The 16,677-nt window shown below is 40.7% G+C and overlaps 1 protein-coding gene across 2 annotated transcripts in view; it reads left to right on the top strand.

Annotated features, from left to right (window-relative positions):
- LOC139939398 (uncharacterized) overlaps nucleotides 1-16,677 on the top strand; it is a 161,934-nt gene that overhangs the window by 48,878 nt on the left and 96,379 nt on the right. For both annotated transcript variants that reach the window (XM_071935233.1, XM_071935232.1), the window contains exons 40-51: nucleotides 685-966; nucleotides 1,817-2,065; nucleotides 3,273-3,554; nucleotides 4,143-4,397; nucleotides 5,613-5,746; nucleotides 6,768-6,924; nucleotides 7,515-7,793; nucleotides 11,550-11,822; nucleotides 12,207-12,479; nucleotides 13,491-13,657; nucleotides 14,664-14,781; nucleotides 15,683-15,955. In XM_071935233.1, the coding sequence (XP_071791334.1) occupies nucleotides 685-966; nucleotides 1,817-2,065; nucleotides 3,273-3,554; nucleotides 4,143-4,397; nucleotides 5,613-5,746; nucleotides 6,768-6,924; nucleotides 7,515-7,793; nucleotides 11,550-11,822; nucleotides 12,207-12,479; nucleotides 13,491-13,657; nucleotides 14,664-14,781; nucleotides 15,683-15,955 (2,742 nt within the window). The remainder of the gene's footprint in view (nucleotides 1-684; nucleotides 967-1,816; nucleotides 2,066-3,272; nucleotides 3,555-4,142; nucleotides 4,398-5,612; nucleotides 5,747-6,767; nucleotides 6,925-7,514; nucleotides 7,794-11,549; nucleotides 11,823-12,206; nucleotides 12,480-13,490; nucleotides 13,658-14,663; nucleotides 14,782-15,682; nucleotides 15,956-16,677) is intronic.

Raw genomic sequence — 16,677 nt, 5'->3', positions numbered from 1 at the left:
TGAGATGATGCTTTGACATGCCTTGCTTTCAAGCTTTTTGTTAAAGGGACACGTTGCCTTGGATCGGTCGAGTTGGTCCATGAAAAGTGTTTGAAACCCTTTGTTATCTAAGGCATATGGTTAGAAAGATGTTTTAAAAGAAGAATACCAAGATCCACACAAATATGTCTCGAAATTGTGTGGTTTTCCTTTTACTTTGCGAACTAACCTGATAAGCCATATTATGGAGTCAAAAACTTGACTCTGCAGAATCAAATGGCAAGGATCTGCTTGGGTGTTATATAAAAGAATATATTATAGACCTTTTGCACGTGACGTCATTTTAGTAGGGCGCCCTCACCCAGAGGTCGAAAGGAGGTTGTTCATTGGCCAATCCTGTGTGCCACGCATACAAATCTGTGGGTTTTTAATGATTTGTCACCATTTTACCTCTAAGATGGTGGCTGGATGATATCAATGCATAAGGTCTATTGTTCTGTAGTACTTTTGTTATTTTATTCTATATTGGCCAAAAATAGTTAGTGGCCTGACATTTTGGATCTTACATGTAGCAAGTCTTTTCTTCAAGAAAGACCCTGCTAGGGTTGTAATGTCAGGACACTAACTATTTGTGGCATTTGTAACTTGGTTGGTAAGTTGTTTGCAACAGCTAATTCTATTTCCTTGTTTTTCTATAATGTGTAGTTCCTGAATCACCACTACTACTCAGCGCAGACGCTCCCACAGCAACCAGCCTTCTCATCAGATGGCTGTCCCCCGTGGGTGTAGTGGACTCCTATGAAGTCACATACTCTCCGGCTGATGGCACCCCACAGCCCCCGTTCAGGATCATAGCCACAGATCCACTTGAGCGCCGTGTGGATAATCTCCGCCCTGGAACAGACTACACTTTCTTTGTCAAGGCTGTAGCCGGTCAGGACGCAAGGTTTAGGGAAAGTGTCCCTGTCCAAGCTGTGTTCCGAACAGGTGAGAGAAAACTTGGACTTGACAGTTTTTTACTAACTTTAGCCAGGTTCCCATCGGACTGTTTCGTCCGCGACATCACGGAAAGTTATCGGAATGGCTTTGGTGTTATTCTTCTGTGCGTTCCCACCTGGACTTATGTGTATGCTGCAAATTTTCGGGGCTAAAACAATCAATCAATCTATCAATCAAAGGTCATTTGTAGAGCGCAAAAATCACGTTTTGGTTTTGAGGCACTCAGGCACAGTTGAATGGTTCAAACAGGGCCTTTAGAGTTTGTTACAGTGTAGGCGGGTGTTTCACCCACTAGGAGCCTGATAGATAGATCAGAGTGCACTACCTTCTCATCATGAACCTCCTTACATGGTGTTTGGAGCTTTGCATAAACATGAATAGTAAACTTACGGGGACAAACATGTGTTATATCTCTTTTGGGGAGGTGTTGGCTCTGAAAAGAGCCAGTTTGGTCTTGACGTGTCAAACAGTATACTCTGCTCGTCTTCAGGAGAATGAGCACAGTATACTGTTCGAAACGTTGAGACCAAACGGCTCTTTTCAGAGCCAACACTCCCTCATAAGAGATTTTACAAATGGTTGTACCCGTAGTTTACTCTTCATGTTTATATTTATAGTTATTCTTATTCTCCACACCATGCAAAGCTACAAACACCATTTGTGCACAATTTGCAAGAATTATTCGTTGCAAATTTGTGAGGTCAAAATTCGCTTTGCATTCACAGGAAGTATGAACCGGGCTTTAGTTTGTGACAGCCGTTGCATCCTTTCCTCTAACATGTCTCAAGTCTGTGGCATACTCTTATTTCTGTTTTGATTTCCCTTTTACCTCTTAAAGCAACTCCTGAGGCTGGTGAGATAATCTGCCTTGATTTTGACTCCACTTCCTTGACCGTTGGTTGGGGCCCGGTCGGTGGTACATTCTTGGGTTACAATCTTCGCATTCGACCAGGGAGCATCGCCGATCAGAATGTACCCCAGGATGGTGAGCGTATCGTCACCTTCAGTGGATTGGTACCCGGCACAGAATACACCATCACTTTGCATGTCAATCAGAATGAACAAGGATCGCTCCTCAAGAGAACAAGTAAGTCAATAAAAAAATTAAAAAATAATAATAATAGTGAACATTTATATAGCGCCCATCCATGAAACATGCTCCTGGGTGCTAAAAAAAAAATTGTTTAGCGTCCTGCCTGCTTCCGTTTTAGAGGCGCCTCCTTTTTTCCTTTTTTTTCTTTTCTTCTTTTCTTAAAGAAAAAGAAAATTAAAATTTTAGCGATCTCAGACGATTTCTTTTTTTTTTTTTAAATAGCCCAGCCAGTTGTCTGTGGAATGCACCCAGGCGTAAATGGGTCACTGTGTGTGGTCCGAGATGGTTCTTGCGATTCTTTTAGCTTGTATATGATGTAGCGCGGATTTGTTGCACAAGCTTTATACTCCCTAGGGAGCTGAGGTGGTTTAAGGAATAAATCAAATGGCCCAGTGACTAGGGTAAATAATATTGAAGCGCTTTGAGATGCACTTTGGGTGTGAAAAGCGCCATATAAAAACTGGGATATTATTGTTATTATTATTTGACAACTTTATTTTCCCTTCGAGTTTCTAAGAATAAAACCATTATGAATTGTGTTGCGAAGTACATATTCTCTGCTTTTAAGTTAAAGGAAAACCAAACATAATCTAATATTTGTTTGTGCTTTGCTCCTGTTCTTTGTTGTATCATAAGTTTAATAAGTACTGAGTACTGTACAGTTTAATAAGTACTGAGTATACACAGTGTATGGGTAAAAACCAAAATAATATAGTTTACATTTTGTAATTGTTGTAACCGTTCCTCTCGACTTGATGACAAGTCGTTAGGTGCTGCCTATTTGTCTGCCGTTCATGCAACAGTCAGAGTGCGATGTTACACATGCAACAGTAGTAGGTAGCGCGAGACTGACTCACACACGCATACTGGGATCAAGGGTGTGTGTATCGTCCCCGTAGCTACACCGCGCTGTAACTACACACCGTGCTTAACAATCATCGTCTTGACTTCAAGACTGCCGTTCCTCAGGGTATGGGGTTTGTTCCAGTGTTTAAAATAAAATTCAAGAGCATAATATACAACTGTACCCTAAGTATATCGGAAGATTAGTTTCTCCAGATTTTCTGCTCTCCCCACTTGAGATTCAGAGAAAAGCACGAGACAGGAAAGTTTGTGTCCACCTGCTGTGCAGCCGACTGATGATGATGATGATGAAAATTATTATAAGATAAATTCTCATTTCTTGTTCTGTTTTTGATAGAGCCACTGCTGCCCACAGGTTTGGGAGTGGTTGCGGGCGAGGCAACATCCACATCAGTCTCCGTGAGTTGGATCCTCCCCGATGGAGTATTTGACCTGTTTAAGATTGAGTACAGCATTGGAGGTGGCCCCAGGAAGAGCGTCGAGTTCATCGAACCCACCACGTCATACACATTAGAGAACCTACTGCCTGGAACCTCCTACGATGTCTTTGTGACGACGGTCGCAGGTAGAGGGGCAACGTCTATCGAGAGTGATGCTGCTAGCGTTGAGGCTAGTACCGGTAAGTTTGAGTGTAGATTCGGTACCTACTGGAGACCAAGGATGAGACCAAAAAAAAGGGAAATAAAAGGAAGCTATTGGGAAATTCTAAAGTCCCTGTGTGATTTACAAGGAATTTTAAGAACATGGAAAATTGAAAGAACAAAAGATGTCTCCACAGGGATGCATATACAAGAATGGCTGTGCATGATTGAATATTGTTTATTTATTTATTCATTCATTATCATTATTATTATTGTTATTTTTGTTTTGGCTCATCAAAAAAATCAAGAACTTTTTATGGTAACATGGTACATGTATATGCAAAACTAATGTATAAACAATAAACAACAACAAAGTCGTACGGTTGCCACTCTTTCAAATATGCAGCAGTTCAGTTATGGAACAGTCTTACAGAGGTTGTTAAACAGGCTGAGACATCAGAACAATTCAAAACCCGGTTAAAAACATATCTGTTTTCTTTGTACAATTGTTGATTTCCTTTTACAGCGCATAGGGACCTCACGGTGATGTGCGCTGTATAAGAATGGTTTATTATTATAATTATGATTATTATTATTGTTTTGGGGTTTTTTTTGCGCGATTGCAGTTGCTTTTGGTGATCTTCAAGTCGGAGTCTTGGATTTCACGGCAAACAGAATCGACATCGCCTGGGGTGCTGTTCCAGACCCAGCTGCCCTGTACAGTGTGACGACTGAACCGGCCGCCATCGTGGAAGGTGTGAGTCAGAGTCAGCGGACAGCCTCTCTGGTTGGCCTGACTGCTGCTACCGAGTACAGTATCACCGTCTTCCTGGCTGCTGGTGTCAACAATCCAGATATGATGACAATATCGCAACGCACACGTAAGCTGAAAGGATAAGTAGGAGAAGAAGTAGTAGTAGGGTAGGATTTGAAACTTTGCATGGTGGAAATACGAAATAGAAAGGTTTGCGGTAACACCATGAGCAGGATCCAGTTTCACCACGCATCACCGAACTCCATTTCCCGCCTCTATTTCCCGCCTTCGTGCATCACCAAGCTAATCCAGCTCCACAGTACTTAAGCAGCATGCAGCATCAGAGTCCATCTTTATCCAGAAGACAATCAGAGCACACTGATCCAAACGTCGAGTTGAAACCAACGGTTCTTTTCAGAACCACACCAACTCATTAGAGATAGTCATTACATGGTGTTACTGCAAACATTTCTATCGTAGTAGGGTGTTCAAGGCGCAGTAAATACAAAAAAACAAAAAAACAAAACAAAAATAACAAGACACAACAAAATTAGTCCTTGCAAACCTGTGACATCAGATAAGTTTGAGAAGTGATTTGATTGTTGTATGGGATTGTGTATGGCTGTGTCTGAATAGGCGGCTACAGCAACTTTTTGTGTGTTAGATTTGAATAATGTCTGGAACAATGACTTGCTTAGTCACATTGGACTGCTTACATTAAAATTCCTGAGACTAAAAGAGACTGTTGATAAGCCTTTGCATAGCAACCTCCAGATGAGCAAATCTATGTACCATTGTGCCATACAATTCATTCAGAATTTCGTATAGGTGTTCATCGTTTCTTAAGTTACCACATAAGGATAGTCTGAGGAATTCAAATAAGTGGTAAATTGTGATCCAAGTACGTCACTGTACCAGACAATATTCAAATCTACATGTAACACAGAAAATGGTGAAAAACCGTGCAAGATATTTAGAGTGTAAACACATTGTCCTTAATTTTGTTTGTAACAAGCAAAATCAGCAGCTACATTTTTTTTAAAGAGAGAGTTTTCCCAGAATATGACTTCATTTTAGAGGGAATAATTCCCAGAAAAAAATGGTTCTAGAAATGAACATAAATATCAGTAAGCTTTTAGACTAAAGTTAAACAACGATGTTTTTAAACGATTTTTTTTAATAGGTTTTCAGAGAGAAAGTGACTACATTTCAGAGGAAAATAATTCCCAGACATTTTTTTCGTCTAGTAATGAACACAAAATTCAGTAAGCTTTTGTAACAATGATGTTTTTTTTATCTTTACCGACCATGTATAATACCTTTAAATATTGATGTCCACCAGGTCCCAATCCAGCCAGTAATGTTATGGTCAAACCAGATAGTGAAGTGACCCCAGTGTTTCTGGTCATCCAATGGCAGCCAGCTGTTGGTCTGGTCAGTGGATATGACGTATCTTACAGGGTGCAAGGAAGACAGGTAAGTGCATGTTCATCATCATAGCCGTCCTCCCGAGGTAGATCCCGGAGATGGCTTCCCAACTAAGAGTCTCCATATGTAGGTCTCTATTCCTTGCTTGGTGTCCTGCTGCTGCCACAGATGGTATGTCAGCCTCTTCACAGAAGTGCTTGATATCTTCCAGCCATCGTTTCCCTGGTCTTCCTCTGGGTCTGTTTCCTGCAATGTGGCCTTCTAGAAGTATTTTGGGGTATCGGCCATTGCCCATTCTGTTCATATGCCCAAAATACTTGAGTTTAGTTTTTCTAATTGAAGTTGGAAGATCTTTATAGTAGTGAAGCAGTTCACGTACTCTTGTGTTGCGAAGTCTGTCCCTTCTGGTGACCCCCAGTATTTTCCCAAAGCAGGTTCCACAGCTAAATAGAGCTGCTTAAGCACAATAAGTAGCAAAGCACAACAAACATGTGCTCACCAGAGTAGGGTTACCAACCAAACTGCTATGTTGCATGTAGGATTTGTGACTGGTATCTGGCTCATTTGAGCTGAGCAGAAAACTCTTCGGCAATATTTTCCGCTTTAGCATCTCTATGAAATTTGGCCTTGGTCCTGAAGTGACAATGTTTTCCAACCACAAAGAATCCAATGGGGTTGTACATGTACGACTGATGACACTTTTTGAGAACATTAAATAGATTGTGAAGTACCATAGTGTTGTTTTTTTATACATAAAAAAAACAGATCATACAAGTTCGACCTTGGCACAGAAAGAGTTAGTTTGCCAATATGTAATGTATTTTAGTCTTTGGGTGTTTTTATTTTTCTTAATATTTTTCTGTAATTTTAAAAATAGAACATATTTTCTTATGCTCTGTATGTATTTTAAACGCAATTGAGCCTCTGGCTGCCAAGTTTTAATGGTTTTTTTTAATAAAACTTTTAATAATAAGAGTAGTAATAATAATTTTACAGCGGCGATCATTTTTGTTTTTAACAGCCAAAGCCCTGAACAAGATTTCAAAACATTTTCATTTTCCATCATCAGGCGGAGAGTATGGCAGGATCCACCGACACCAATACACAAGAGCTGAAGGTGACTGGTCTGGATACCGGAGTCACTTATGATTTCATTGTGAGATCAACCATAGATACTGGACCAGACAAAGTCATTGGGGAACCTGCCCTTGGATCAGGAACAACAGGTATTGTAGTTTGTTTAAAGGGTCTGCAGCCGATTTTCAAATGCTAGGATTAATCCTATCTCGAGTTAGGGCGAGTAACCCCCTCCTAACTTAGGGTGGGTTCAATGCTTCCTACGTCTTTGGATACAGAACTTATACTCGTCCTAAGTCCTAAGATTAATCCCAAGTTAGGAAGAGTTTGGTGAAATCAACAGCTGTGTACTTTTTGTAGGACACAAAACACAATGTCCACAGATTTTGATTAAACTTGGCATGGTTTGAAGATAATGATGGTAAAAAGCTTCCCTTAAAATGTTACATGTACTTACTGGGGTGCTGTACAATGTAATTCTCACAAAATGAGTAAAATAACTCACAAAGATTATTTTAGCATCTAAAATGTATTTGCGTGACATTTTTTACTAATTTTGACACAACTAATCACAACTCTGTTTTTGCAGCGATATTGGCAAGAGAGTTCAGCAGAGCCCAACTGCAGCAAACTATTTGTTGCAAATTAGTTACGTCAAAAATATGTACAAAATTAGCACAGACGGATGGGCACCAACATTTTTGTGTTTTTATACAAACAAAATATTGTCTATCCCTAGCCACCATCAATGAAGATGACATCTACATCGTCCAGGTCACAGAGAGCACCATCAAGATACGTTGGGGCCAGAACAGCAATCCTGACACCCAGGCCTACAGAGTGGCCGTCAATCTACCCACAGCCGACAACATCCTTGCTCAGGATCAGTATGGACCTGATGAAAAACTAGAGCACACGTTTGTGGATCTGACTTCGGGAACACAGTACGAGCTCTCAGTTGAGGTGGTCCTTCTAGGCGAAGGGGTGAGGCCAAGAAACTCCATTCTGGAGTATACCAGTAAGTACTTGAATAACAATAATAATAATGACTAGCGGGATGCCGCGCTTCGCGCGGCACCCCGCTAGGATATAAAAATCATTTACACAAATATTTCGAAATGTGGGTGAGGGTGTTATACGCCTCACTCAATATTTATGCATGGCGTCATAATTCTAACCCAAAATGAAGCTATTTCGCACGTCCACCACTACTTGCAGTGGCTGTACCCACCTCGTGTCACGTACCTTATGCATCTAGAAACTATAAGGCTCCCCCGTGAGCCTTATAGGGGTCTAATAAGTTGGGCCTCCCTAACGTTACACGTTTTTCAAATCAGCGTTGATAGGTGAAACTGACCGTTAGCCAGCAATAACTAAAGTTTCTTTTGTACTACACTACCAAAACTTTCTCCACACACTCAATATACATTCATAATGCTTGATTTCCTTTTTAAAAATTTCGTCAAAAATGACATTTTTACGTCCCACGATACATAGCGTTGCTACAGCACTATAAGTAAAGCGAGTTTTTGGAACATGCTGTGTGCCACAAATCTAATTTATCTACTGTTTTTTTTTCTTTTTTTTTCGGGGGGGGGGCGGGGGCGGTAAGAGCGTAGGCCTCTTTTTAGTTTATTCTCATCTGAATTGGTCTTGTAAACTTTCTGGTCAATAGGCTGCATGTATAACGGGAGCACTTAACGTGAACGTCAAAAAAGTGTTTTGCAGGCAGAGATGCCAAGTCCAGAGGCCAGCTATGTGTGAGATTTTTCAAAGCTCAACCCCCATCCCCCCGGAAAAAAATTGCCAGTTTAAGAAGGCCTTTTTAAATCGCCGCCCAACTTTTTTTTTTTATCAATAAATAAAACAATGTGAATGTGGACAAAAGGTGTTTCAAAATGCATCAAAAGCCTCCTCAGAATAATTAAAACTCACTTGAGGTACACAGGAGATGTTGATGGTTAATGTGGAGGTTCGATTGTGTCAGATTATATCCTTCCAAACTTGAAAAAAATAGACTAAAAATGATGTCCAAAATCAATCGCTCACTTCTTCTGCCTGTTGTGTCTTCGCTAGTGGAGCGCATTTCAACGAATTTGCTAAAAGAATCGGAACAAACTTGTGCGCAATAAGCGTTTTGCGCTCTGCCGAATTTGAGCTGAACCTACTGGATGAGCAAAAGCGTGCGCAATCTGCATATTTGCGCTCTGTTTGTACAAATTTTGTACAAAAAATGTCGTTAATTTTTTTTCCCCGATCTCGCCCCAATAATGGTTGATGTGCGTGTGAGCGTGAGACAGAGCCCAAATGCGTGAGTCTCACTCCTAATGCGTGAGACTTGGGAGGTCTGGTTTTTTTCTATTTTTTTATTGTCACTTTGGGCTTATTGCATCTCGCGAAATTTGAACGACAAACGACACAATTTCTGACCGCGTTCATGTTCACGCTGCTCTAGGAACAAACCTCCATACATCCCATATCTCTGGAACCCTATATCGTACAAACTAAATAAAAACGATAAACTCGTCCCCACTCCATTTTCTCTAACTTATTTCACTTTCAGAAAGCATGTCAAGTCATGTTTAAGGTTTGTTACGTCCAGTTTGGGTCAATAGACAAACTCCTAAAAATGTACCCCATTCAGCCGCACGAGGTCTCTTTTGTTAATATTATCTCCATGAGTAACCAACCCGACGGGCCGATGGCTAAATTAGGCTTCAAAATGGATTTGGCAAAATGTACATTCTGAGACCTGACCGACACACTGCTCTAACCAATTTTGTGAATGGACTTATTCAAAAGGAAACTTAATGTCGTTTTGCTTAACAACTTTGACCAAATGCAAAGCAAAGTTCTTTTTTTACAGCTTCAAAACATGCCTTTGACGTACGTGTATAAGTTTCACCATAGAGTAAGGAATGGTTTCACAATTCTACCTCCATGGTTAAACTCTGAAACTGCAACATTATACCTCCATGAACAGACCGTATTCTAAAACGTAATTCATGTACCCATTTGAGTTTACTGGCAAAAGGTCCAAGGTCGCCACCCACTGTCAACCTAAAGTGGTCCCACGGCGACCTTCTTCACCAAGCAACAGGTGGCCTGTCTCAAACCAGACAACACACCACTCACAATACACTGACCAGAATGGCTCTTTGTGTAAGGCCCCCCCCCCTCCAACCCCAAAATGTTATTAATTGTAAAGTTCCCTTAGACACCTTCCAACCTATAGCCGGCCCTACCCAATGTTTCCAAATTATTAAGCTTCCGTTTGATCCCAACCTTGTTCATCATGATAATTCTCACGCCGTTTGGAAGTGAATGCTTTTTTATAAATATTATCCATTTAATCTTTTCAACAAATGAGTCACCCGCAGAAGGATTTCTAGGAAGTCTGATAACAACGTCGACCAGTGGTTGACACATGGTCGCCTGCGAAACATCAATCTACGGTACTTCATCCATTCAATGCAAATTCGGTCAAATTCGTGAGATTGTTTCGGGTTTGTCCTGGCACCCAGCCTCTTCGACCCTTTCGACCCTGCGCGACAATGAATGAACCAATCCGGAGAACCATGCTTAGTACAACACGAAAGTAACCTGACCAAAAAGGGCGGATCGAATGGCGGGTGGGCGGTCAAGGGGCAATGAATGAACCAATCCGGAGCACCATCTGCGAAACACTGTCCAATGAGTCACCTGTCAGAAAGATTTCTAGGAAGTCTGGTAACAACATCGACCAGTGGTTGACGCACGGTCGCCGCCCAAACTTCCTCCAATCACATGACTTGTAAGTGCGAGTTTGGATCCGGGTTTTGCAGACTTGCAACCCGACGTCTGAAACCACACAAACGTATTGAATTCCACACAAACAACCGTGTTGGATTCCACAAGGATGCCATACCACTGGACCTTCTAATTTTCAATCCAAGATGGCGCAGGTTACGCTTTTAATAGTATAGATAATAATGACGTCTTCTATATATGGTATCCCAAAAAAGTGTTCATGGTGCTTGCTTAAAAAAAAAAGTTCCCCTTGGTTGTCCTCCAGCACTGCAAAGATCAAGAAAAAATGAAAACAGTCCAATGTCTATAGAATGTTACTGAAATGTTTAAGAAAAGATGAGTCTTCAGGGTTGCTTGGAAAATTTATATTGTCTGGATGGCTCTGATGGAATGAGGTAGACCGTTCCACACCTTCCCTGCAGCTACCTGGAAAGAATGGGATGGATAAATACATATTTTGTAGACCCCATGAAATTTCCTGATAGCGTTCACGCATGCCTACGGACACTATTGGTTGGCAAACGCAATAGAGATATGCACTGCCATCATCCCAATATATAAAGGCGCGATGTACCTTCATTTTGCTTATTAAAGTGTTAGCTAAGTGCGCACGCATGACGTGCAATACATATTTCATGGGAAGAGTCTATTACCGAATTCGCAGTTGATCTTGATAATCTCAACCATGAACATTTTCTGGAATGTCACAGATCTGAAGAATATGCCTGTGGATTTTTTTCCCCCAGAACCCTGGTACTCTCTCCCTGATTTTGCAGAAAGTTCATTGAAAATCAACCAATCTTTCCATGTTTTGACGAACCAATTTGAAAATCTCCCTGATTATGGAAACTTTGTCCCTACTATGCTTAGTGTAATTCTAAATATCTCCTGTGTTTTGGGACAAAATCTCCCTGATTGCATGGAACATAAACATTTTGGCAGCTCTGCATTACAATAACATCTCTATGATTTGTTCTTCTTTCAGAGCCTGTGAGCCCCTCCGTTACCTCCGTCGCCAACAAAACCCTCTCAGTGGTCATTAAAGTCCAGCCCCCTAGTGGCGGTTTCCTGCTCTTTGAGATTGCCTACCGAGACAGCGACAACGTTCGCACTCTGGTCACTGAGGTCGCAACGATAGGAGAATACGAGATCACTGGTCTGGATCCCTCCTCCAACTATGTGGTTGAAGTATCCACCATTGTGGGCACAGGGGCGGACAGACTAACAAGCCTACCAGCTCCAGTTGAGGTCACAACAGGTTAGAACTAAAGCACTTAGATACATTGTCAAACAAACAACAGCAAAATATATACAACAAATTGTTTAAAGGTTAGGAATTATCCCAACCCGTAAATGATCACACAAGACCCTTACAGAACTTCTCGTACAATTAATATTAATGTTAAGTTTGAGTCCTGGTCATGACACTTGTGTCCCTGAGCAAGGCACTTAACTATAATTGCTTCTCTCGGCCATGGGGTAAATGGGTACCAATGAGGGCAGTGATGGTTCTTGTCATTGATTTAGCTTACAGTAGCGCAATAATGTTGGAAGCGCTTCGGGACACCCTTTGGGTGTGTAAAGCGCTATATAAAATATGATTAATATTATTATTTTTATTTGTACTTTTCATTTTCAACAGCTTACATTCCAGACCAGGAGATTCTTGTTAGCGATGTCCAAACAACATCATTGGAGATACTCTGGACGGAGTCAGGCGACGTCACTGTTGAAAGTTACAGAGTGTCTACCATCCAGCCCAATGGAGAATCAACAATCTCCTTTGTTGTGCCGGCAGACAGAACGATGGTCTCGGTGCGGGGTCGACTTACTGGCCTCGTACCTGGTAGACAGTATAGTATTGTTGTGGAAACTGTCCCTGCCACTGTGGAGCTTTATGTTGTGCAAAGAACAAGTTAGTTTTTTTGTGTTTTTTTCAAGCTTGACCCGATGAAATAATTTTTAATTTAAAAAAAATATTATTTACCCCCTTAACTCTCTTCCACTTGAGAACGTCAAGGTAAAATTTATGTCTATTTGACTTTTGTTTAGTGTCATTGACATTTTCTGAAGTTGATTATTGCCAAAGTCCATTGCAAGGTTCAGGGTTTATGAATTTGTTCCAATATTAAGCTTTTAATTATTTGGACACTTATTGGTGCCACCATGGCGTCAATGTTCAAGTTCCGTCATGATAGTGAGGTTCAACTGTCTGATGATTACCAAGGTTAAGATGATCTCCTGGCTGCCACTTCCCAGGTTGTATCATAAACTTGGGTGTGGTCCCTGGCTACAGTTGTGTGGCTTCTGACTGGCTTCTGACTGGCTTCTGACTGGCACCACCGTACAAAGATATTGACAAAATAGGGAGATTGCCAACGCAGGGCTACTGATGGTAGCGTTGGTAGCTCAGTTGGTAGAGCCCCAGCACGTTAATCCTGAGGTCGCTGGTTCAATCCTGCTTTGTTGAACCCCCAAACATTTACTTGTTTAATTAAAACATCTGAGCGCCAATAGACCGTTCCATTAAGCTTCGCCCCATTGCCTATTGACCAATCATAACCCTGATTGCGCAACCAAAAGTCTGACATGCGTGTGTGTATGCTTGGCACGCGCGGCAGAGTTGTGCAGAATGGCAATGGAGAGGCTCGCGTGTTCTTGCTCGCAAGTGCCCCGTGAGCGGAGCCTAATGGATCAATCTATTACAGTGCAATGGACAGGAAATGGAAAAAAAAAATAGCCATGCAAAATGCAGCTAAACATATAATATAAATGGGCTGTAAAAACTGCCAAATATGATGGATTCTCCAATAACCTTGCACTGCTCCTTCAATGTTCTCCAGGCAAGGACCTCCAGGCAAGGACTTTTGGTAATTGATAATTTTTATTTTTTAATTTTTTGTTACCCTGCTCTCTTCTCCCACAGAACCTGAGATACCAGGCGCAGTTAATATTGTTACTGGTGACACGACCCCTACTAGTTTTCATTTAACATGGCTCCCTGCACCGTTCGATTTGACAAGCTACACAGTTAGTGCTACAGGCCCTGATGGTGTGGAAATCGAAGTGGGTAGTGTGCCATCGACTGAACAGGTAACAGTGAACTGCTTGTATATATTTCACTTCCTCCATAATCATTATCATTTTGCGCATACGTACATTTTTCATAGTTGGTTGGTCTAGTTCACGGAATCCAAGCTCTGGTGTTGTCAGCAGCACTGTGTGGGTTCGAATCCTGGCGATCCAGTGAACAAAACAGTGTAGTGCTTAAAGCTATTTCATTTCCACCTTAATCATTATCCTTTTGCGCACGCATACATGTGTCATATCTGATTGGTCTAGTTCACTGGATCCAAGCTCTGGTGTTGTCAGCAGCTCGGTGTGGGCTCGAATCCTGGCGGTCCATGAACAGAACAGTTTAGTGCTTGAAGCTATTTCATTTCCACCTTAATCATTATCCTTTTGCGCACGCATACATGTGTCATATCTGATTGGTCTAGTTTACTGGATCCAAGCTCTGGTTTTGTCAACAGCATTGTGTGGGTTCAAATCCTGGCGGTCCAGTAAACAAAAAAGTGTAGTGCTTGAAGCTATTTTATTTCCACCTTGATCGTAATCCATTTGCGCACATGCTCACGTGTTGTAGAAGAGCTGTTTTATAATTGTCTTGCTTGATTTGCCAGTGTTCTGTTTCAATTCCATCATTGGTCTACAATTGTTCAAGGTTTCACATGTTTTTGCAGTTTACACTCGTTTCTTATACTGTAGTGTTATATTTTTGCGGTAATATGGTATCTTGTATTGTTTGATGAAACCTTGGCCGAATAAATAATAATAATAATAATAATAATAATAATAATAATTTACATGTAACCATATTTGCTTCGTAAAACAGTTGGGAAGGTAGTGCAGATTTGCTTTATACCAGCCAGGCTGATTCCCTTGCCTACATCCTTATGGACTGTGAAGGGGGTAACCCTGTTTTCAGCCCAAGGAGTAGGTGGCATCGTGCCCATGTGTAAATTGTACATAAAATAGGGTTTGTAAAACCTGAGTGTGTCGCCAGCAAAAAACAAAAATGTTTTACTTTTTTTTTTAGAATTTGGTAATAGATGGTTTGACAGCCAGCACAGTCTACACTTTGTGTGTCAGAGCGAAGGCTGGAAGTGGTGAACTGGCAACAGAAAGTGAGCCATCCTGTACAGACTCAACAACAGGTAAGTGTATTGCAATCTACAAAAGCGCCAACATTCAGAAGGTAAAAGAAATATGTAAGAAAATCTGTTGTTAACATAAAAGATCTTAAACCCTTTTACTTTCACGAAACGCTAGGATAGATTAGTCCTATTTCGAGTTAGGATGAGTAACCCGTCCTAACTTAGGATGGGTTCAATGCATCCTAACATCTTCGGATATGGATCTGAACTTGTCCTAAGTCCTAAGATTAATCCTTAGTTAGAAAGAATTTGGTGAAACTGAAGGCTGGAAGGATTAAATCAGCCCAATTTTGGGGCTGTTTACTATAGACCCAGTACTTGGGGCTTTGTACTCATTTTTCATACTAGAGCCCCAGATTACGTCTCTACTACAAACAACGTCTGTATAATACGGCAGGTTTTTCAAGTGATTAGAGCCTGGTTCATACTTCCTGAGAATGCGAATGGAAATGCGCTGCGAATGTTGACGTCACAAATTGGCAGCGAATAGTTCACAACAGGTTAACGGTGTTCAACTCTTGCGAAACATTCACTGTGAACACAGCTATATATGTGATGTCAAAATTTGCTTCGCATATACAGGAAGTATGAATTCAAATCAATTCAATTTAACTCTTTATTCATTATGCCCAGCATGAAAATCACTTTCTCAGTTTGCACATTAAAATACAATTATTAAAAATAGTAGAAAAACATACATGAACCGTAGAAATTAAAACAGCAACAGTAACCGGTCTTTATTCACTATTTGTACTTGTTTTCTGTTGTCGGGAAGACCATTCAATAATTATCCTGCTGCTACAAAAAAGCTCTGGCCCCATAAAACCTAGTAAAAGGCGAGGGACATACTAAGAGAGTCTCAGGTTTTGAACGGAGCTTTTTTACACTCTTTTCCTATCAGCATCTGTCAGATTCACCACTGTCATCGCTGACGACACATTCATCTACCTCAGCTGGGATGATGATCAGCCAGTAGCCATCTCAGGCTACCGACTCAAATTTGGGGTAGAGGGACAGGCACAAGATGGTCTTGAAAATCTGCCGGTGGACAACAGTCTGACGTACAGCCACACGATCTCAGGCTTGGAGACCGGTACCCTGTATCGGATTGGGTTGTACCAAGTGCTGCTGGGAGGGGCAGAGAACTTCCAGAGTTCTGTTGTTATTCGAACGAGTAAGTGATCTTTTGGTGTTTACTGTTTAAGCACTTTGGGAATCAATTCATTTTATTAAAAAAAAAAAAAAGTTTGTTTCAGTATGAATCTTACAATTAAATTCAATTCAGTTAAATTCAGTTTAATTCACAAGCGAGGCAACTCAGAAAAAAGACAAGTAAACCATACCAAATACACAATTGCAAAAAAAGCAAAGGACAAACATTTTTAGAAAGTTATCTGGACTTACTTTTCTCTTGCTTTTCTGTATTTGGAATGCATAGTCTGAGAGGTGTTACTGTTATTAATGCTTCTCTGGTTCAAATTTTTGATAAAAAACTTTTAGTAAATTTGTCCATAACCACATTTTTTTTAAGTAAAATGATTCTCAAATTGTGTTTAACTATTGAAAGCTGCTGTACTTCTAATCAACTAATGTTTTATTGGCATTAATGTTGAGAGTGATTACCATGTATCTTCCCTTAAAAGGGTTTGGATACCTTATCTACGAAACAAAATACAATGTTCACAGATTTACATAAAAACATACAGAGTTTAAAGAAAATGATGGTAGAAAGTTTCCTAAAATATTGGTAGCTGAGGTGCTGTAGTTATTGAGAAATGAGTAAAACATTTTCACACAAAAAAAAATTGTCTCGGTAATATGATAATTGTTTAGCATGTACAATGGATTTACATGACTCTCAATGCGCTGTGATTTTCACCTTTTTTTCTTCTCATA

This window comes from Asterias amurensis, chromosome 7 (genome assembly GCF_032118995.1).
Source record: "Asterias amurensis chromosome 7, ASM3211899v1".
NCBI lineage: Eukaryota > Metazoa > Echinodermata > Asteroidea > Forcipulatida > Asteriidae > Asterias > Asterias amurensis.
This window is presented reverse-complemented; position numbering and strand designations above follow the sequence as displayed.